At 35.9% G+C, this 24,172-nt stretch overlaps 1 protein-coding gene across 8 annotated transcripts in view; it reads right to left on the bottom strand.

Annotated features, from left to right (window-relative positions):
* PCDH15 (protocadherin related 15) overlaps positions 1-24,172 on the bottom strand; it is a 714,536-nt gene that overhangs the window by 386,535 nt on the left and 303,829 nt on the right. For all 8 annotated transcript variants that reach the window (XM_065894178.1, XM_065894175.1, XM_065894174.1 and 5 more), the window contains one exon: positions 5,692-5,862. In XM_065894178.1, coding sequence (XP_065750250.1) covers positions 5,692-5,862 — 171 coding nt within the window. The remainder of the gene's footprint in view (positions 1-5,691; positions 5,863-24,172) is intronic.

A 24,172-nucleotide genomic window follows, 5' to 3' on the forward strand; every position in this document is an offset into this window, starting at 1 on the left:
ACTAAAAGGTTATAGGCAGTTTGAGAGTTGCCAGTTGTTTCCTTCTTTATTTATCACTTTGCTGGCCCAAAAAGAGCTCCGCAGGACATATTTTGAAAGTAACTGGCCTAACGACTAAAGAAGGATATAATTTAATGTTTGAAACATTATTGAAAGGAGAAGGAGGCATTGCAAACAATGTGCTGGGACAACAATTATAAACTGGGACTCTCTATGGTAATTGGGAAATATGCTTTCTTTATCCAGACTACCTATTAGACTCCTATTTGAAGGTTATTCTTGACTAGATGCCAAGTATGGTAGTCCTTGCAAATCTAATTGGAAAACACTAAAAGTGTGTTAAAATGTTTTATATATATGTATACACATATACATATGCATATATATATATATCATGGCTAATATTTGGATAATACATACTTATAATAAATAATTATACATAATATTCTTTATATATGCATGTTTATGATAAATAAACTCTCATTGTGAGAAGGCATGAGCCATGCTTATTCATATTTATATGTAGTATCTCAGTGTACAATATGTATTTCTTGAAATTTTAATTCAATTCAATTTAATTCAATTCAATAGTTTCTGAACATTTACTACATGAAGTGAATGGGTTATACATGAAGACATAATGACAAGTAGGAAATTAAAGAACTAATAGTCTAGCAAAAGAGAAATGGGTAAATGACTGGGATACAACAGGGAGTTCAGTGCTTTTAGTAGAAATTCATGCAGATAACAGAGAAAAACTTAATTTTAAGGGCCTATCATTTCATATTACCAAGATGAAGCTTGAATAAAAACCATAAGCTTAATATATGAAACAAAGTGGAGAAAAGGGAGGGTAATTCTCGGAGAAGTCCAGGTACATGTGCAAAGCTCTGTTTCTAGAGAAGTTGCTTTATGCAAGTTAAAAGAGATGAGACTGAAAAATGGTCAGATATAAAATTACTCTAAATGATATGATCAAAGTTTTGAAACTTATCTGGTATATGATGGGAAATACTGAAACTTTAATTAGACAGTGAAAGATCAGATCAGAATTGTATTCCAATTCTAGGGGTCCAGAGTTGAGGGTATGCCTCTAGGCAGGTATTTGGGCAGGAAAATAGGCGTCAAACATATTTAAGTAACATTTCATAGATAATGCAGAGAATATCTTTGGAGATTGATTGAGTTTGAGATGAGGGGGGTCACTGAAATCTAGGTCCAAATCAACCAAGACCCCAAAGGTAACAAAGGTAACATGAGAGTGGACATGGATGCATCAGAATATATTAGAAAGGATAATGAGGTGTCTGTGGGGAGTATAAGAAAACTACCTAGAAAAATTGAGAATTGTAAGCTTGGAAGTCAGGAGAGATTTCAGGTCAGAAAATACTTCAACAACACACAGATCATCCTTATTTGGTGAAAAAGGAACACATGTAGGTTTGATGAATCTTGGTGAAAAATATAGTGAAAAGGAAAAAAAAAAAAGCTTCAAAAGACAGAAGTCTGGAAAATCCCTAAGATTTAAGAATAAGAATCAATCAATCAATCAATCCAAGAACGGAGATACCCTTTACCAAAAAAAAAAAGAAAGAAAGAAATAATAAAAGGCCATCAAAGATTTAAGAGGAGAAACACAGGGCCATCAAGGGGAGGAAAAGTTTCATAAAAGACAAGAGAGGAGAGAGTTCCCAGATTGCAACACATTTAATGAGTATGAGCCAAGAGGAAATTATAAATGTCATACATCACTGGAAATCATCACCACTCTTGTAATAATTGAGAAAGTTTCCCTGGAAGGAGAGAGCAGCATAAATAAAGCAGAAGAACTCTCTTTGATAGCTACCTGAAAACTAGAGCTCTTTATGACAAAGATTATAGTGGAGGCATTTGTGGCAAGATAGTCTTGGGAACTAACCCAAGGCTTTAAACAGGGTTGGGGAAGAATTCATTAGAGCATGGATTCTAGCTACTAGATGGCCATGTCTGGTAAGCAACTAATGCCAAAATACTGAAAACTGCACAGCACAATAAATATAGGAAAATATATATATAGTAAACGCATAGCTAATATGTAAATATTATCATATTAATACTATGGTGTTTCTAACCAGGGACAATTTATTCAGCAGTAAATCCAACTAGCCAAACAGTATGCAACTGTTCAACACTGAAAAAAATACATAAGTATTTACTGTCTTTGCCTGTAATAGGAAATCGAGAAAATAGAACCATGGACCCTGTACTCTCCAAATTCTACAGAAGTTTTCTATAATACTAGAAATCTTCAACTAGATAGGCATAACAACTTTAAGAGAGTCATAAAGTGAGAATAAATTTACACAATATAGCAGAAGAATTTTATCTTATCCAGGTTGACAAGTCTCCTCTATTAACATAGAGTTCAACATATACTAGGGTCCAGTGGCTATTTACCAAATTAATAAATACACAATAATTAACACAGGGCTACAATTTACTTTAGTGTCCCTGAGACAACAGATTTATATTATATTATTTTTATTATATCTTGGTTCATGGGTTAAACACTGTACTAGACTACCTTTCAAAGATTTTCTGAGCTGATAAATTCTGCACGCATTGTGGTAGAACTAAGGATGGTATCTCAAGTCAAGAATATCACTGAGGTAATTGGTGGAAAATTTCACATCAACCCAGAAGGTGAGCAGGTGTCAAAGCTCTCAAAATTTTGAAGAATTAGTCAGGAAAGGATCAGCAAGTATGTAATAGGAGTCATCATATCCTGTTTAGCTGACATAAATGGTTGGCTCTCTTGCTCTGAATACAAGATCTTATTTATTGAAATTTCCAGAAATTTTAGCAAAGTATGGAAATAGCAAAAGAAAATAGAAAAAAAAAAGAAAATTAAAAAAAAAAGACATAAACACAGCAATTTAAATGTGAAACTTAAAAACTAGCTACACTTCTTAACCCTAGTGATCCAGAAGGGATCTGAAATGGCATGTAAAAGAGCACATGGAAACCTGATGCCATTACTACAGCTGATTTTGTTTTCCTATGATGGCCACAATAAAACTTCCTTCCCCTTATGTTCTTCGTACAATGTGACTCCTACACTCCTCCCTTCAGGAGATGGTATATACTTCTACTCCATGAATCTGGCAAAGGTATGACTATAGTGACACTGAAGTGACACTGAAAATTACAAGGCTAGTTCATAAAAGTTCTGTCCAATACTTTGGGAAAGCTTGCTTTTAGAACCCAATGCTTTGATGTGAGGAATCTCAAATAGCCCAGGAAAGACCTACATGGAGTAGAAATGAAGCCTCCAGCTCACAGCCCTCACTAAGCTGGAACCAACAGCCGGAATCAACTTGCTAAGTTTACCATTCGGAAAGTGGTACCCAGCCCTTAGTCAAAGTGCCCCCCAGCCCTTAGTCAACGTGCCCTAGCAGATACTGTGTAGAGTAGGGATGAGGTGTTCCCTCCAGTCTGCCAAAAGTGCCGTTTTATGAACAAATTTAAAGATTGTAATTTGAAGCCACTAAGTTTTGGTGGTGTGTTATGCAGTGATTGATAATCAGAACAATTGCCTAATTTTGTAAGTAAACATATTTAATTTTTTTCTACATGGCAATAAAAATATAATGCTTAACAAATAAATACTTGCCATAAGTATTTAAATCTGTAAAACTAAAATTCTTTTTGTTTCACAGAATGTTAAAGAATGGGTTGATATGTTTAAAAATGATGACGAAGCATTCCAGTTTGATCATTCTGGAATTTATAGCATACCATTTAATTTAAGATACATGATTTTAAAAGAAAACTCTTTTTACTTATTAGCTATAAGGTTAAGTTACTTAAACTCTGTACCCCAGAGATCTCATCTATAAAAAACCATAATAGTGGTAATTATCCACAAGGATTTAAGTAAGTATTTTTGTAGAATTTAACACAGTTCATGACAAACTGAACAATCTATATAACCATTAGTCATTATTGTCATTTACCCCAAATCTGGAGCATGATTTTGTCTCTAGCATGAAACTGTATAGGAATGAGAGAGATGCTTAGTCTGTAATCTGGAGCAGAGAGGAAGGGATACTCAAAGATCCTTTATAAAGTCAATACACTTTGCTTCTCAAGCAGTAACCTCTGTCTTTATTTACTTCTCTCAGTACGTCAAGTACTGTTAAACATTCATCATACTGGTTCACTGATTTTAGTCTTATTATATCAGTATTCCCCTTCTCTTGGGATCTCACTGGTACACCAGCTACATAAATTAACTCAAAAATAAATTAATACTAAAAATATTTTTTGTCATGATTTCAATTAAGCCTTTCAAAGAAAAGTTCAATGTTCACATCATTAAGGCTTCTCACTGATATTCAACAAAAATAATATCATGACATATAACTTTAGGTAACCTATGAATGTTTGTCTAGACAATCTCTACATTAGCTTTTTTGTCTGCAAAATTACTCCATTTAGCTGAAAATTTATATTATTTTCTTCACTCAATGCACATCATAACATTTATTCTTTTTTTCCCGGCTTATTTTTTTCATGCAAGCCAATTAGACCAGTAATCATTTACTGACACAGACACAAAAGTGATTTTCAACCATTTAAGAGCTACTGTTATGTTAGTAAAGCTAGCAGGTAAAATATTGGATAAAGTAATTGGTAAAATATAGGATAAGAATTCTTTGAAGTGACTGGAATGCAGTGTAATTTACACTTAGGAGAAGGGATTTCTGTTCTATTCTTTTAAAAAATTTCAAATAGAGGACCCCCAAACCACAGTTCTCAAATGTTTGAGAAAAAAATTCAAATACCTTGCAACAAATTCTGACAGCATCAGCCATGTTACTAACCCAGAAGGCTGAATGCTTTCCAGAGGAACAGCAAAGACATTAATCAAATAGTTCACTCCTAGGAATTTGACTGCTCTAAAAGAGAATTCATTTTTTTCTTTTTTTTTTTTACTTTTAAGGGAGAAATTGATATTTTAGCCTAAGCAGGATATCTGTTAGCCTTATAAGTTTTATTCTTAGGTATGTTATATTTATCATTCAGGCAGGTCTAAGGTATGAATTCCAGGCTGACAGCAAGTTAAGATTTATTAGAAGTGTAAAAAACAAATGCAGAATTGAGTGTAGAAAATAGGTACTCATGCTTTAACTTTTTGTTTCTTTAAAATACATCTTTAACTAATAACTACTGAATATTTGAATTCAGGATTCATTAGCTCCCACCTTCAAACAGCCAAGCATAATCTCCAATAATATTTCAGGGCTCTAAGAGACAAGAGAGTATCCTGTTGACTTGTGTGTCCTTTGACTTAGGGCTGCATGTTTACATGTGAATTTAAGGAAATGCTGGAGTCATTTCTTGGGGTTTCCCAGTATATGTTGGTAACTGAAATTTGTTATGCTTTACACACAGAAAAAAAATAAAATAATCAGAGTCAAATGGGCTGTTGCTTCATGACATACTTTCTACTTTGTAAATGATGTAATTATGCATTATGACCAAAAATTTACCCATACTGTCTCAAAATGGTTTTGAACATAAATATTTTTCAATACCAATCTAGTGAAGTTTCCTATTTTCACTGAATATGTGTTCAAAATACTTGAACAGGATCCCACTGGGGTTAGAGAGGTGGAAGTGAAGAAGAAAAGATGGGAGTATGCTTACCGGAGTCATCAACTCAGGTATGGCAGCTTGATAGGTGAGTGGGTGACAATCACGAGTGTTTGGCACAAGGACACAAGGAAGAAACATTGGACCCAGGTCATCTCCATCTAGAACATCCACTGTGAGGGTGGTGGTAGTGGTTCGCCGTTCATTCAGGTTTTGTGCACGGTCCTGTGAGAGAGGAAAAAAGAAAAAGAACACAAGATGGTTGCAGTGATCCCTCTAGCTTGGCTAAACTGTAGACAGGTTTCGTCCAGAGTGTAGGCATCTGACCTCACTTTTCTCAGAGCATTTACATTAGAAAATTTCCAATTGTAAATACTTTTTCCACAGCTCTGAGATGTCAACCTCTCCCAGCTCAAACTTTTGCCAGTTTTATAACCCAGGACTCTTTCTCCAGGACCTAGGAATCATCCTATTGAAATGTAATAATTAATCAAGGAAGATAGAGCTTCTATCTCCCAGTGCCTGTGGGAGGGTAGTAGCCTAACTTCCATTGAAGGCTTTCTCCAAGTTGTGAAACTATCTCCCATCATGAGGATATAGGAATGTTTACTTTTCTTTGAGAAGGCCAGTTAACAAACAAAGATGGCTCTTGATTCCTTCACTCCTTCCCCTACCCCAGCATTTTTTTTTTTGATAATGCTTCAAGAAATTTAAGTCTATGAGATAAATATTGGTTATTTGGAAAAAAAAAAAAAGAAAGAAAGAAAAAAAAATGAAGGGGTAAATAAAAGAAAGAAAACCCACCAGATCTGCTATACTCTTATTGGAGAAATGCTTTTGTTTGTCTCACATAAGATTGCCTATGACAAAGTATTTTGAGAGCCTTCCTTGTCTCCATGTAGCCTGCTGGCATCACTAAAATAACTTGTCTCCAAGTTTCTAAATGAGAATTGTTTTATTTCTCCATACTTTGGGACTCTAAAAAGCTACAATTTCTGAGAGGAGTGTCCTTGTAACAGTAAAGGGAATTATGTTCCCACTTTTTCTCTTATCTACTAGCCACAATATTGCCAACAGAGAACAGCTTTTTATTTTTTCCTGCTTTTTTGTTTTGTTTTCTTTTTCTGTTTTTACTGGTTGTAAAGAAGTGTTCTAAGGCAAGATCTCAGAAACCAAAAATCTCTATTGATTGAATTTTGCAAGTGCAACCTTCCTGTAATGCAATAACTGTGTGACTCTGAAACCAAGCAGGACCCTATAGGGCCCTCCTAGGGACAAATCCTTTCCGTGTTCCACATTTCTTGTTTGTAGGTTTCATCCAGCATTCTTGACCTTCACTTAGTTCCAAAGGGAAGATTTAAACAGTTGCTAACCAGGAAAGTGAGGGAATGCAGAAACAAAGGAGGAGCAATCAAGACACAATCCTGTGAGCAGAAGCAAGAAGAACTACAATCCTGCAGCCTGTGGAAAACTAACCACATTCACAGAAAGGTAGACCAGATGCAAAGGCAGAGGGCTATGTACCAGATGAAGGAACAAGATAAAACCCCAGAAAAACAACTAAATGAAGTGGAGATAGGCAACCTTCCAGAAAAAGAATTCAGAATAATGATAGTGGAGATGATCCAGGACCTTGGAAAAAGAATGGAGACAAAGATCGAGAAGATGCAAAAAATGTTTAACAAAGACCTGGAACAATTAAAGGACAAACTGAGATGAACAACACAATAACTGAAATGAAAAATACACTAGAAGGAATCAATAGCACAATAACTGAGGCAGAAAAACAGATAACTGATCTGGAAGACAGAATGGTGGAATTCACTGCTGTGGAACAGAATAAAGAAAAAGAATGAAAAGAAATGAAGACAGCCTAAGAAACCTCTGGGACAACATTAAATGCAACAACATTCGCATTATAGGGGTCCCAGAAGGAGAAGAGAGAGAGAAAAGACCTGAGAATATATTGGAAGAGATTATAGTCCAAAACTTCCCTAACATGGGAAAGGAAACATCCACCCAAGTCAAGGAAGCACAGTGAGTCCCATACAGGATAAACCCAAGGAGAAACATGCCAAGACACATAATAATCAAATTGGCAAAAATTAAAGACAAAGAAAAATTATTGAAAGCAGCAAGGGAAAAACGACAAATAACATACAAGGGAACTCCCATAAGGTTAACAGCTGATTTCTCAGCAGAAACTCTACAAGCCAGTAGGGAGTGGCATGATATACTTAAAGTGATGAAAGGGAAGAACCTACAAAGAAGATTACTCTACCCAGCAAGGCTCTCATTCAGATTCAATGGAGAAATCAAAAGCTTTACAGACAAGCAAAAGCTAAGAGAATTCAGCACCACCAAACCAGCTCTACAGAAAATGCTAAAGGAACTTCTCTAAGTGGAAAACACAAGAGAAGAAAAGAACCTACAAAAACAAACCCAAAACAATTCAGAAAATGGTCATAGGAACATACATATCGATAATTACCTTAAATGTGATGGGTTAAATGCTCCAACCGAAAGACACAGGCTTGCTGAATGGAGACAAAAACAAGACCCATATATATGCTGTCTACAAGAGACCATACAGACTGAAAGTGAGGGGATGGAAAAAGATATTCCATGCAAACGGAAATCAAATGAAAGCTGGAGTAGCAATACTCATATCAGATAAAATAGATTTTAAAATAAAGAATGTTACAAGACACAAGGAAGGACACTAGGTAATGATCAAGGGATCAATCCAAGAAGAAGATATAACAACTATAAATATATATGCACCCAACAAAGGAGCACCTCAATACATAAGGCAACTGCTAACCGCTATAAAAGAGGAAATCGAAAGTAACACAATAATACTGGGGAACTTTAACACCTCACTTATAACAATGGACAGATCATCCAAAATGAAAATAAATATGGAAACAGAAGCTTTAACTGACAAAATAGACCAGATAGATTAAATTGATATTTATAGGACATTCCATCCAAAAACAGCAGATTACACTTTCTTCTCAAGTGCACACAGAACATTCTCCAGGATAGATCACATCTTGGGTCACAAATCAAGCCTCAGTAAGTTTAAGAAAATAAATTCATATCATAAATAAATGCATATCAAGCATCTTTTCTGACCCCGACACTATGAGATTAGAAATGAATTACAGGGAAAAAAACATAAAACGCAAACACATGGAGGCTAAACAATACGTTACTAAATAACCAAGAGATCACTGAAGAAATCAAAGAGGAAATCAAAAAATACCTAGAGACAAATGACAATGAAAACATGATGATCCAAAGTCTATTGGATGCAGCAAAAGCAGTTCTAAGAAGGAAGTTTATAGCTAGCTATACAAGTCTATCTCAAGAAACAAGAAAAATCTCAAAAAATCAATCTAACCTTACACCTAAAGGAACTAGAGAAAGAAGAACAAACAAAACCCAAAGTTAGCAGAAGGAAAGAAATCATAAAGATCAGAGCAGAAATAAATGAAATAGAAACAAAGAAACCAATAGCAAAGATCAATAAAACTAGCAGCTGGTTCTTTGAGAAGATAAACAAAATTGATAAACCATTAGCCAGACTCATCAAGAAAAAGAGGGAGGGGACTCAAATCAATAAAATTAGAAAAGAAAAAGGAGAAGTTACAACAGACACCGCAGAAATACAAAGCATGCTAACAGACGAGTACAAGCAACTCTATGCCAATAAAATGGGCAACCTGGAAAAATGGACAAATTCTTAGAAAGGGATAACCTTCCAAGAATGAACCAGGAAGAAATAGAATATATGAACAGACCAATCACAAGTAATGAAATTGAAGCTGTGATTAAAAATCTTCCAACAAACCAAAGCCCAGGACCAGATGGCTTCACAGGTGAATTCTGTCAAACACTTAGAGAAAAGCTAACACCCATCCTTCTCAAACTCTTCCAAAAAACTGCAGAGGAAGGAACACTCCCAAACTCATTCTATGAGGCCACCATCACCCTGATACCAAACCCAGACAAAGATACTACAAAAACAGAAAATTACAGACCAATATCACTGATGAATATAGATGCAAAAATCCTCAACAAAATACTAGCAAACAGAATCCAACCACATATTAAAAGGATCATACACCATGATCAAGTGGGATTTATCCCAGGGATGCGAGGATTCTTCAACATACACAAATCAATGTGATACACCATATTAACAAACTGAAGAAGAAAAACCATACAATCATCTCAATAGATGCAGAAAAAGCTTTTGACAAAATTCAACACCCATTTATGATAAAAAATCTCCAGAAAGCGGGCATAGAGGGAACCTACCTCAACATAATAAAGGACATATATGACAAACCCACAGCAAACATCATTCTCAATGGTGAAAAACTGAAAGCATTTCCTCTAAGATCAGGAACAAGACAACAATGTTCACTCTCACCACTATTATTCAACATAGATTTGGAAGCCCTAGCCTCGGCAATCAGAGAAGAAAAAGAAATAAAAGGAATACAAATTGGAAAAGAAGAAGTAAAACTATCACTGTTTGCTGATGACATGATACTATCCATAGAAAATCCTAAAGATGCCACCAGAAAACTAGTAGAGCTAATCAATGAATTTGGTAAAGTCACAAGATACAAAATTGATGCACAGAAATCTCTTGCATTCCTATACACTAATGATGAAAAATCTGAAAGAAAAATTTAGGAAACACTCCCATTTACCACTGCAAGAAAAAGAATAAAATACCTAGGAATAAACCTACCTAGGGAGACAAAAAGACCTGCATGCAGAAAACTATAAGACACTGAAGAAAGAAATTAAAGATGATACAAACAGATGTAGAGAAATATACCATGTTCTTGGATTGGTAGAATCAATATTGTGAAAATGACTAAACTACCCAAAGCAATCTACAGATTCAATGCAATCCCTATCAAATTACCAATGGCATTTTTTACGTAACTAGAAGAAAAAATCTTAAAATTTGTATGGAGACACAAAAGACCCCGAATAGCCAAGGCAGTCTTGAGGGAAAAAAACAGAGCTGGAGGAATAAGACTCCCTGACTACAGACTACAAAGCTACAGTAATCAAGACAATATGGTACTGGCACAAAAACAGAAACATAGATCAATGGGACAAGAAAGAAAGCCCAGAGGTAAACCCACGCACTTATGGTCAACTAATCTATGACAAAGGATGCAAGGATATATAATGGAGAATAGAGAGCGTCTTCAATCAGTGGTGCTGGGAAAACTGGACATCTACATGTGAAAGAATGAAATTAGAACACTCCTTAACACCATACACAAAAATAAACTCAAAATGGATTCAAGACTTAAATGTAAGGCCAGACACTATAAAACTCTTAGAGGAAAACATAGGAAGAACACTCTTTGACATAAATCACAGCAAGATCTTTTTTGATTCACCTCCTAGAGTAATGGAAATAAAAATAAACAAATGGGACCCACTGAAAATTAAAAGCTTTTGCACAGCAAAGGAAACCATAAGCAAGACGAAAAGATAACCCTCAGAATGGGAGAAAATATTTGCAAATGAATCAAGGGACAAAGGATTAATCTCCAAAATATATAAACAGCTCATGCAGCTCAACAGGAAGAAAATAAACAACACAATCCAAAAATGGACAGAAGACCTAAATAGACATTTCTCCAAAGAAGACATACAGGTGGCCAAGAATCACGTGAAAAGCTGCTCAACATCACTAATTATTAGAGAAATGCAAATCAAAACTACAGTGAGGTATCACCTCACACCAGTTAGAATGGGATTCATCAGAAAATCTACAAACAACAAATGCTGGTGAGGGTGTGGAGAAAAGGGAACCCTCTTGCGTTGTTGGTGGGAATGTAAATTGATACAGCCGCTATGGAGAACAATATGGAGGTTCCTTAAAAAACTAAAAAGAGAATTACCATATGATCCAGCAATCCCACTACTAGGCGTATACCCAAAGAAAACCACAATTCAAAAAGACACATGCACCCCAACGTTCATTGCAGCACTATTTGCAATAGCCAGGTCATGGAAGCAACCTAAATGCCCATCAACTGACAAATGGATAAAGAAGATGTGGTACATATATACAACGGAGTGTTACTCAGCCATAAAAAGGAACAAAATTGGGTCATTTGTTGAGACGTGGATAGATCTAGAGACTGTCATACAGAGTGAAGTAAGTCAGAAAGAGAAAAACAAATATCGTGTATTAACGCATGTATGTGGAACCTAGAAAAATGGTACAGATGAACTGTTTTGCACTGCAGAAGTTGAGACACAGATGTAGAGAACAAATGTATGGATACCAAAGGGGGAAAGCCATGGGGGTGTGGGGATGGTGTTGTGATGAATTGGGCAATTGGGATTGACATGTATACACTGATGTGTATAAAATTGATGACTAATAAGAACCTCCTGTATAAAAAATAAATAAAATTTAAAAAAGAAAAAAAAGTCAGTAAAAATTGGCTTGATGAATAAATAAAAATATAGAAAAAAAGAAACAATCCTGCGGTGATAAAGCAGGACCCTGGTTCCTGCTCAAGGAATATATGTAACCATATCTTTGAGTTCTTCTGCAGGAACTAAGGCCCCCATCCAGGTAGAGAATGGTAACTTCAGGGTGAGTATAAGATTCCTGAAACACTGCCCTGTTACCTCATCACCAATCAATCAGAAGGAAGTCTGAACACAGTGGAAGATAACAAAGACTCTGACTCCCCCCTCCCCAAATGATTAATGTGATTAACTTCCCCTTTCCCCCTTTAAAAACTTTCATGGTCAAGCAGAACCTTTAGATTTGGTTCTTGGACCTGAGTCCACCTCCAGGTTGCCAGCCTCCTGAATAAAGCAATCTTTCCTTTTCAACCAACAACTGTCTCTTGAGTATTAGCTTTCAAGTGGCAAGCAGCAGAACCTGAGTTTGGGAACAACTCCATTCTTTGATGTTTAGATCCATTATAAGACAGACTGTGGTCAAAACATGGGAAAAAAGTTTAAATTTCCAAAGTGTGGGGATTCACTAGACCCTCAGAGTTCATATACAAATTATTTTAAATTAAAGACATTAGAGATTGAACATACACAAAAAGAAGCCTTTTCGGAGTTTTCCTTATCGTATTAAAAGCAGAAACTTTCTCAAGTGAAGCTGCCGTGAATCTCTTCCTTGGGAGAGTTTTATAGCCATGAGAAAAGGAGAAAAAAAAAAAAAGAAGAAGAAGAAAAACACTAGCACCTACATAAACACACATTACCACAAACTTTCTTTGTCTCCTGTTTACCCTCCCTAGAAACCTGCTCCTTGTTCCCAAAGAAGTATTTTCTCCCTCCTCACGCATGAAATGAGGTGTATAAAACCTCATCTCTAGCTGCTCAGGGAGCAACTTCTTTTGTTTGCTCTCATACGCATATACTTTATTCTTTCTAAAATACTTAATGAAATATTTTATTCTTTCTATTGTTAAACTGTTTTTGGGGTTTTTGTTTTGTTCTGTTTTTTGTTCAGTTTAATTTAAAGTCGCCAATTAGTAAATCTAAGAGGGCAGAGAAAAACATTTTTCCTTCTCAAGAAGGGAATAAACATGATCAAGATTACACTGATAATTACGATTGGTTAAACATTATTTTTTTTTATTCTATTCTATTTTACTTTATTATTTATTTATTTATTTTTGGCCTCAATGCACAGCTTGTGGGATCTTAGTTCCCTGACCAGGGATTGATCCCGGGCTCTGGGCAGTGAGAGCACAGAGTCTTAACCCCTGGACTACCAGGGAATTCCCCTGATTGGTTAAATTTATGGGGTATAAAGATTTTTTCTTAAAGTCCTTCTTTAATTGTTCTAAATTTTCCATGTCTGTTTATTATATCTAGTACAGTTTAAAGTATAGGAGGAGTAGCAAATGACACGTGAGACAATTTTGGTGGTCCACAAATAAATTTAAATTATACTTTAAATGTATGAACTGAGTATATATAGAAGACTCTTAATTTAACATAAATTATTTAGAAAACACAACTGGTTCATCAAACCTACTTTTTTTTTTTTTTTTTTTTTTTTTGCGGTAGGCAGGCCTCTCACTGTTGTGGCCTCTCCCATTGCGGAGCACAGGTTCCAGATGCGCAGGCTCAGCGGCCATGGCTCACAGGCCCAGCCGCTCTCTAGCATGTGGGATCTTCCTGGACCGCGGCACGAACCCGTGTCCCCTGCAGCGGCAGGCGGACTCTCAACCACTGCACCACTAGGGAATCCCAAACCTACTATTTTAAGATTATGATTGTGTAGGGGAGCAGAATTTACCACCCCCAAATATGTCTCTTTGGCATAGGATTATTTCAGGCTGATTATTTTTAAGAAACTGCAGACACAGAAGTTTTGAAAACTGGGTAAAAGTTACCCTTTTGTATTAGTCATTTACGTGTACTAGGGAAATCTCCATTTGTAAAGGTGTCTCTCTGGCTGTACCAGAAAGAGGGAGATGAACTTATCTCTAGAAACTTATCATGCAGATGGCAACAATTTAAATCTGCATATCAACTTTACCCTTGTTTACTGAGCTCTTTCAGGTAACCTCCCATAACTGACCTTCTACCCTCAACATCTTCTTTTGTGTTTAGCTGAAGATGGTATTAAGGTGAGGGCTTCTGCCATTCTGGAGGAGAGTTACCCTATTTTCCTGAGTTTCTCCCATGTATACAGAAGGAATATATGTGATGAAACTTTTGTTTGTGTTTCTTCTGTTAATCTGTTTTATATCAATGTGATTATTAGATCAGCCAAAGAATCTAGAAGGGTAGAATGGAAAAATTTCCCACCCCTACAACTGCTTAGGATGTACTTTTTAAAAAAGACTGCATCAATCTAAAGTTTAAGAAAAACATTGAATGAATACCATTTTATGTGATATTGGATGTGTTACTGGCAGAATGGCAATTTCCTCAGTTCTTGCCCTTCTCAAGAGAAATAATTCAGTCTAGAGGCATAGAGCAGTTTTAAATAGCAAGAGTTTTATTAAGCAGAGCGAAAGTACACTCCTGAGAAAGGATGAGAGTGGGCTGTCTGGAAACCAGAAGTAGTCTCACAATGGGGCAGGGTTAGGATTTTTAGAGTGGTGGTCCCTCCTTGTGTCCGGCATCATTTAACTGACAAGTTGATTGACAGCTTTAAGTTATATAACTTTTCTCCTAGTGTGCAGGTGCTTACCCATAAGCACCGAAGCAAAACCCACGTGGGTGGGGGGGAGGCAAAAACTGCAATACTAATTTATTAGAAATATGGCACAATGAACCCTGGATTACCTTGAGTCACCTTTTAGGTCTTGGTGCACCTGTGCCAACCTGTGCTGGCAGGTTTACCTTGCTTGGTCCTGATATGGATGGAAACTTAGCGGTGGTCCTTGACTAGAAGAGGGAAGATCTCTGGGCATGCTCTGATTACCAGTGTCCACATGGGGAGGGAAAGATGACCCCATCCAGGATGGGATGGGACCAACTCAAGTCTGACTACCTACCTAACAGATGTGGCAAAAAAGTTTGTAATATCCCAGAAGCAGTATTTCTATACTTGCATGTCACTCAACCTTACCTCTCATATGTTACAACCAAGTCACTGTAATAGACAAAGTATAATGTTTTCTATCCTAAGTCTTTCAGTTTGTCAGCAACAAATCTATCACTATTCTCTGCTTCTTTGGGTTACTGTTGCCACTCCATAACACGGATACAATTGCATTAGAGAGGGTGCATGTTTACCAAAATACACAATATAGGCTTTTGTCTTATACTGGGAAAAGAAATTGCTTACAAAGTGTTGAGCTATAAAATCTGAATTTTTAAGTGGAAACTAAAAAAAAGAAAAAGATCAGATAACCTACTGTGGAGGGGAAAAAATAATTTTCCTCTACCCTTTTAGGTTCTTAGATAAAACCCCTCAGTAGTAAAAGACAGATTAACAGGAGTAAAACAAACAGTTTAATAACATGTATACTTCCTGTATACAGGGGAGATAACCAGGAAAACTGAGTAACTCCCCAAAGTGGCCCAAGTCACCACCTTGAATACCATCTTCAGCTAAAGACAAAAGATGTTGGGAGGGGAAAGCCAAATTTTCAGTGGAAGCACAGTAAACAAAAGGTATGTTTGTTATGCAGATTTAAATCTAAGCCTTCTCCATTGATAAGAGTTTCTAGAGTCATCCTTGTCTTCCTGGTACAGACAGAAAGACACCCTTATAATTGGAGATTTCCCTTGTAAATGTAAATTGCTTCTACTGGTTTTCAGAGCTTCTTTTCTGTCTGCTGGGTTTTTTTGTTTGTTTGGTTTGGTTTTTTGTTTTTTATTACTTAGCCTAAAATAATTCTTATGCTTGCTGAAATAAAATTCATAATTTATGGCAAGATGAGAAAATTCCCTCCCCTTTAGTGTGTATTGTACATCTGCATTATTCAGACCTCCTTAGGAAAAAATATTCCTTCTAATCCCATCAATGGTCACAACTCCTTAGGAGATAACCTTCCTTCTTAATCTCGTGAGGAGTCATGATGACCCATGACCCACTACTCTTTGTATCTATAGATCTAGGTTGTGTAAACTGTGTAAAATATGTCATTTAATGTACAGCCCTCTGTCTCAAAAACCTATATAACTGTGCTTTGACCTCTAATGGGCAGAACAGTTCTGCAAGCTCTCTGAGAGGTTGTTCCTGAGTTATAATCTTCAGTTTGCTCAAATAAAATTTTCCATAACTTTCTTAGATCACTTTATTCATTTTTTTGTCAGCATGCTAAAGAGGCATATTTTAGAGTGACACATTCTGCTCCCCTTTACTACTACTAGGAGCAGTGATATAGTAACAAAAACTACCAACATGGTTTATGTGTACATGGAGATTCCCCAGAATTTGCCACCAATAAATATAACATGTTATAATGAAATATGAAAATAGGCCTCATGCACATTCCTAACTTGCAAGCCTCTGGAAGGTGTTGTTAATATGATGCTCTTTTTCCAGTTCAGAACCAAATTTGATCTTAAAATACTGTCTAAAGCAAAGCCCCTGACAATTAAGATAAAAACCGAAAAGAAAGGAGTATTTTACTCTTTCTAGTATAATGCTGCTGCTCACAACTCTTCTGAATAAAGGAAATAACAGTCTAAATTGGGAGTGGTATAAATAAAACATAATTATTTACATTAAATATTTTATATGATTTCATTAAATTTACATTTGCATTCATTGCTATGTGAAAACCCAGTACATATTAAAAACTAATCCCCAAAATCCTTCCTTCTCTTCTATTTTCCTTCCTCATTTATTTTCTATCATTTTAAAAATAAGGTAACACTTTAAAATTTTAGACATTTAAAAATAAGATATTGGGTTTCCCTGGTGGTGCAGTGGTTGAGAGTCCGCCTGCCGATGCGGGGGACACGGGTTCGGGCCCGGGTCCGGGAAGATCCCACATGCTGCGGAGCGGCTGGGCCCGTGAGCCATGGCCGCTGAGCCCGTGCGTCCGGAGTCTGTGCTCCGCAACAGGAGAGACCACAACAGTGAGAGGCCCGCGTACCACAAAAAATAAAATAAAATAAAAAATAAGATATCATTAATTGAGAAAACTGTGACTGTAACTGTCAAGCAAGAATGTATCTCTTTCAAAGTTAACCAAGTTTGTTTCATTTGTATTTTCTCAATGTGCGTTATTATTTCACATATCATTTACACATTTGCTAACATTAAACATTTAATTATATGAAACCTTTATTTAGCTTCCATAACCATTGTGAGTATAGTTATGCAAGTAATTGCAGGTGATACAAAGAATAATCCAGTATTAAAAACTGACATGCAGGAATTTAAAAGCATAGAGATAACTACAACATAAGACTCAAAAGAGCCACAAGGAATATTCATCAGAGTGTGAGATTTGACCTAGCTGAAACATTCTCTCAACGCCTCATAAGGAAGTGGTATTGACCTTGTCACTGAATCAGTGAATACTTAACATCTTTATTCAAAGCCTCCAATCACCTGGTCTCATAACATCACAATACAATATTATAACATGATATCTGACATATCAAAGACATGCATTTTTAAAATTAATTATTTAATAAATAAGTAGAAAATTTCATCAATATATTGTAAGGAAGAACTATTTTTTAATTTGTTTCAGAAAAAGAGATCTGTGCCTAGTAGAATTTCAAAGAAAGTTACTTTTATAAATAGCTCAGAGACAACTAACTCATTGTCACAATCCACTCTTTTTACAAAGCACATTTTTATAGAACTGCAAATATTTCAACTATGAAAATGTTAGAGAAATAAAACACCTCTAACCATCAAATGATAAGTAAGACTTCAATTCCTTCATCTCAATAGGAAGGCTTTCTTGCTATAAAATAGTTTAATTGCACACTATTCTTTGATCAAACTAGAGATAGATGCTAATTTTTAATTCACTCAGTATCTGCTCTACATTTAGAACTGTATTAAGTCAAATATTGGTTATGTGGAGCAGAGCCAGGAAAAATTTGGACTCTAACAAATACTGTGAAATTATATGAAACCTGGTTTTAAAAATGAGTATGAGACAAAAATGCTGATGTTCAGATTTATTTTTGAAGCAATGTCATAGGAGTCTTGGAATAAAGAGACTTCTAACACTTACATACTTAATATTCAAGTAGTTTGTAGTTGACAAAATGGCTAAAGGCACCGACCAGACTCACTCATAGATACATATATTAAGTACTCTTTCATTACCTTATCTGGTATTTGCAGTAGAGAAAGCAAAAAAAAAAAAAAAAAAAAAAAGGCAACATAATTAGAGTTGCCTTGAGTCTTTTGACTCTAACTCAGTTACCTAAGACCTTGGAGGAATCTGTCATGCTTCTGTTCACCAATGAAAGATGGTCTATCACCAACTGAAATTTTAAAACTTACCCTAGTAACTTGATTCTATTAGATTTCTTTATTCAAAAAAGAAAATAACAGCAACAAGTTTGCCTGGGTCTAAATCACTTTAGAAGTGTGTTCTTTTTTTTCTTTTCTTTTTCTTGAAAGTGTCTTTTTTGTTTAACTAATTTTCCTTAGTTTTTATGCATACTAGTAAACAGAATAGTATCATTTTGCTTACTTATAAAATTTTCAAGCAATATCTTCATTACTTGAAAATTTTATAAATAGTTCTTAAACCATCAACAACTATCCTCCTATTTCAGTCTTACTCTCCAGAATATGCCCAAGAAACTGGCAAAACTAAAAACAATGGTTGTAACATTAGCACTTATTCCACATATCAGTAGGAGACAGACATGAGGAAAGGTCAGGATAGGGGTTATTCTGAAAAGTGGTTTATATAGTTTGAAATATGAAAGTATAAAAAGTAATTTTTATATCCAAACCTATATAGTTGCAATGTTTTGAAGAAGAGCAGAATATGCCACCCCAAAATATGCTACATTGGCATATTGAGTATTTTATACTAAAGTTTCTTAAGAAACAGCCAGTGCAAGGAGGACATTTTGATCATCCTTTGTCCCCCTGAAAGCAGGACATAGATCTTCCATAAGAAAAGAACCCTCCCTGTACCAGGAGAATAGAGGGCATCATTATCACCAAAAATTGGGAACTTAGGGCCAAGAGGCTGTGTAAAAGTACCATGGTACTTTCTAATGTGATACCCTGAGCTTAAACCTCTTTGCCTTGCAAATTCTTCAGAAATTTGTAGTTTCCTTGTCTAAAAGACAGCCTGCTTTGGTCACTTTTTTCAGTCTCATATTTTTTTATGGAGCTCCTACACATACATTATTAAATTTGTTTTTCTCTTGTTAATCTGTGTTATGTTAATTTAATTTTTAGGCCAGCCAAAGAACTGTAAAAAATTCAACAAACTTCAGTTAAACAGAGTCAGGAGACCAGAAGGGGGAGCCCTCACACTTTGCAAGGACAGCATAGCTCAACAGGAAGAAGAATGCCTCCTCTTCCATCCTTACAACAGCTCAGCTAATGAAAAGCCATGGTCTCTTTGTTTACTATAGCTCTCCCAACTTCTTATCTCCCCCTCTCTCTCCTTCCCTTGTTTTGTAGGGACTTGCACATGGCTCACCGCGGTTGTAGACCCCAAATTGCAATTCCCTTCTTATCCCAAATAAACCCATTTTTGCTGGAGAAATAACTGGCAGTCTATTTATTTTAGGTCAACAGAACCTGGAAGGGAAGAAGGAAAAAGTTTTTCATCCCTACAGTTTACACACTTTTTTTGCATACTCGAGTCCATTAAGAGAAAAGAGAGAGCTGAGAAAGATACAGTATCATATATTTTTTAAATACAGTTATCTTGTTATGAAAGATAGTTATGTCCCTTCTCTAGATTTTTGATGTATGTGAAAATATGGAATAGCACTGCTAATTGACAGAATAATTCAAAAAGTATTCTTGCTATGAGTCTTAATGAAATGCAAATCTTTTCTTTCTGACAATTATTTAAGGGCTCTTGAGTAGTTAAGAGCCCTTAGGATTTCCCTCAGGATAACCAGAATACAGAAAGAGTTGGCTTGAATATATCGATGTATAGAGATGGGTTTGATTTTTTTATGATTTAGGGTAACATCAAAATTGGAGTTTGTGGTGACAGAATGTATCAGAAGTTTCAACAAAAGGAAACCCCTGACTTTTGTACTTCTCTGAACTTCCTTTTCTAGATTTTTTTCTCCTTTTTTCTGGAATTTCATTGCCTCATTGGCTATTCATATTTTCTAAAAAACGGTGTGGGTAATACTGTTGCAAAAATTCTAAAGAAAATAAGTGACAAGTTTTCTAATGTGGGTCACCCAAAACTCTTCCAATTTATTTAAGAATCATAACATGTTCACATGGATAAAAAATCATAACATGCTCACAACTACATGAAATTTGAATGATTCCTTTTGCAAATCAATCAAATCTTTCTACTCTAAGCAAAGCCAGGCCAAATCTGAATAATGTTCAGTAATTTATCATCAGACCTCTAGCTTCTTAGAAACCATCTACTTTAAAGTCCAAATTGATTGCTCATATTTCAGCTCTTCTTATGACTCCAAGATAATAAGTAGGTTTTTAATTGACATAGTTTACATTGTACATTGGTTTACATACCATCAATAAAATAACTATAAAGAATATAAAATAATAATTAAAAGATATTGTAATATATGGGTATCATTATTCTATATAAATATAAGAATATAAATTGTATAGATATTGATATATATGAGTAAGTAAATGTTTAACAGCCAACTGAGACAAGAAGTCCCGACTGAGGCATGAGATAGATGGGTCCCAGGCAAGACATTTACAACTAGCCTCCTGTTTATACTCTGAGATAGAAATAACAACAGGAACAGGATGAATAGCTGGACTTTGTCTCTTGTGGACACTGTAAGATAACAGTAGTGGCAGGGGAGGGAGGGGATAAGCCTTCCTGGGGTAAAAGATAAGGAGGTCACAACTCCCTTATTCTTGGGGTCAGGGAGACCTCCCAAATTACACTTGCACAGAAAGTTTCCTCAGGAGACGGGGTGCCAGACCACAGTAAGTTTTGCTAACTTCCCAGAGCTCCTCACACTGAAATCCATCTTGGCTAAAGCGGGCGAAGGCACATGGGGAGGGCCCTGAGACAAATCAGATAGGGGTAAAAGCAAGACGACTGGTCAGAGGAAAACAAAGACCTGGAAGCCTGCCCCCTTATAAATGATTTAAACTTCCCAAAGATGTGACTCTTACTGAGCCTGCCAATGTGTCTATCCACAATATTCCTCTCTTGTCCTCCAAAGGGGAAAAAAGCCAGGGCAGTGTTGCAGCCAGGGTTGAATCCCTGGTTGGGAAACTGAGACCCCGTGTCAAGCTGCTGCAGCCATGGCTACACCACAGGGCCCCCAAGAACGTGACTTGGAGCATTTGTCACTTTCCATACTGTAAATATCTCCCACCATGGCCACAAATGAGGTCACTGTACTTGGAGTTGGAAAGAGATGTCCAAAATTGGCCCTCAAAGCAAGCATAAGCCATCTTTTCAGCTCCAATAAGCCACTGTCTTAAGTTATATATCTAAAATGTAGAGGAAATAGGCATTTTTCTTTATAACTTGTGGGAATGTGATGTGCTGCAACCATTTGGAAGATAATACGGCATTACCTACTAAGATGAAAAGTATATGTATGTATGTATATACATATATATACATGAATATATACAATTTTTCTCATAGTAACTTTATCTTTTAATTATCTATTCATGAACAAGTAAGTACTGGTACTTAAGAGGTTTATGTAATACTGTAATGATATCAGAATATATTCCAAGCATTAGTTTAAGCACATTTTTGTTTGCTAGCTTGCTAATCCTCACAAGAACCCTATGTGGTATATTTCATTAATATCCCCATTTTACTACTTAGAAAACTGACATACAGAGTATACCAAAAGTTACACGCTAGGAAATGGCAGAACTAGTATTTGAATTTGGGCAATGTGGTTCTAGAATTCATGCTTTTACCACTATACTATTCTCCCTGCCTCTCAGGAGAATCATGAGATTAGCTATCAGTTCTGTGCCAAAAACCAAAAATAAACAAAAAAACCTTTAGTTGAATAAATTGTGATATATCCTAATTTTAGTATATTATATAACTTTTTAAAGGATATAATCTAAAAACTTTTAAAAACACTAAAAATCATAACTTCCTATATTTAGCATTCACATTTTGTATCGCATAATTTACATTTGTATAAAAATTACTATTACAGATAAATTCAAGTCTTCATTCAATTTCTCACCAATTCCATTCCTTCCTTTCGAGGATCCATGTATATCCTGTTATTTCATAATTTTATCCTTGAAATGCTAAAATCTTATCAGTCTTTCCCCAGTTATGAGTAGTCTAGCAAATTGGATTTGAATTGTCCCAGATGTCTTTATAAATAGTTTAAAGTAGATGGCAAGTCAGAAGATTTATTTTATTTTATATTTCTTTAAAAAAAAACTCATTTTAAATAGCACAATAAAAATTAGCTTTCAAATACATTCCATAGCAATCTGACTTTTCTGTAAATTTTATTAGAGATTCTGAGTCAGAAAGGAAAATTGTACCTTTTCTCCAGTTTCATTTACATAGGAAAAAAAGGGGTTCAGTGTTTTTGAGGAATTATGAGGGGCCCTCTTTAAGAGGTTTTACTTTTTCCTACATCCATAGTTTCTACTCTAGTCTCTGCTACTGAGCCCTAAGACAACCCACACTGAATTGGAAAAAAAGAAACAAGTATTTTGAATGAAAGTCTAGAAATCTGTCTTCAAAAAACTAGATTTCTATCTATATCTACCCACACACATATACTATATATGTAAACATGCATGCCCTTTCTGCTGAAATATCTCTAAAAAAGACAGAACATGGCCACTTAGCGACACTTTCTTGCATATAAACTTGTTCAGAACAGCTGATGGAGGATATTTCCTTTTGCCACTCCCTCTTGTCTTTCCGTTCAGCTATAAAAATATGATTACAATGCTTAGGGGTTATTAAAGGTACAGGCTGGCTTCAGAGTCTAACTACCTTTTCAGAACATGGCCCTGCCACTTATTATAGGAATTTTTTCAATGTCAGATGCTATCGGTCACCAGCCCTGTTAGATTTTTTTTTACTAAAATACTAGCCCAATTCTCCTCCTTCCTAACAAATTATTATTATTTTTTCAATATGCCCAGCCCCAGGAAACGAACCATACTTGCTTGTCATCCAGAGATGATTGTCTCATTCCCCTTTACCACCTACAGACTTCCTTAACTTTACCGTCTGCTATGCTGACTCATATTCCTGTTCTGTGTGGGGAAGCTGGGTGGGAAAGAGCTTCCTCTCAGATAAAAGCAGACAGAATTGGGCTTCCCTGGTGGTGCAGTGGTTGGGAGTCCGCCTGCCGATGCAGGGGACACGGGTTCGTGCCCCGGTCCGGGAAGGTCCCACATGCCGTGGAGCGGCTGGGCCCGTGAGCCATGGCCGCTGAGCCTGCGCGTCCGGAGCCTGTGCTCCGCAAGGCCGCAGCAGTGAGAGGCCCGCATACCGCAAAAAAAAAAAAAAGCAGACAGAATCAATGAACATAAGAAGTCCTAATTTTACCACACTTATACTCAGACTTGAATTGCAGTCGTGATGCTTATGGCGCTGGTATTCACTAGCACCAGAGACATAAGCATCACAACTGCAAATGGGAGAGAAGGCATTGGAAAAACAACCAAATTTCAGGAAAAGACGGATTTTAAGGACAGAAGGAACCTGAGTCTTTGGTGATATACTTGAACTGTCAAATCAACTCTTGAACCACATAAATCTAAGAATTTTATTAAAATAATAGTGATAATGACAATAATAATGTTATACAAGCAATTGTTTTTCAGGTTTTCTGTTACTGCAGTCCATATATGTGGGTTATGATCATTATAGCTTAGATGTAGTGAGCAACTACTCAATAAAAG

The sequence above is a fragment of the Phocoena phocoena genome, chromosome 16 (assembly GCF_963924675.1).
Source record: "Phocoena phocoena chromosome 16, mPhoPho1.1, whole genome shotgun sequence".
NCBI lineage: Eukaryota > Metazoa > Chordata > Mammalia > Artiodactyla > Phocoenidae > Phocoena > Phocoena phocoena.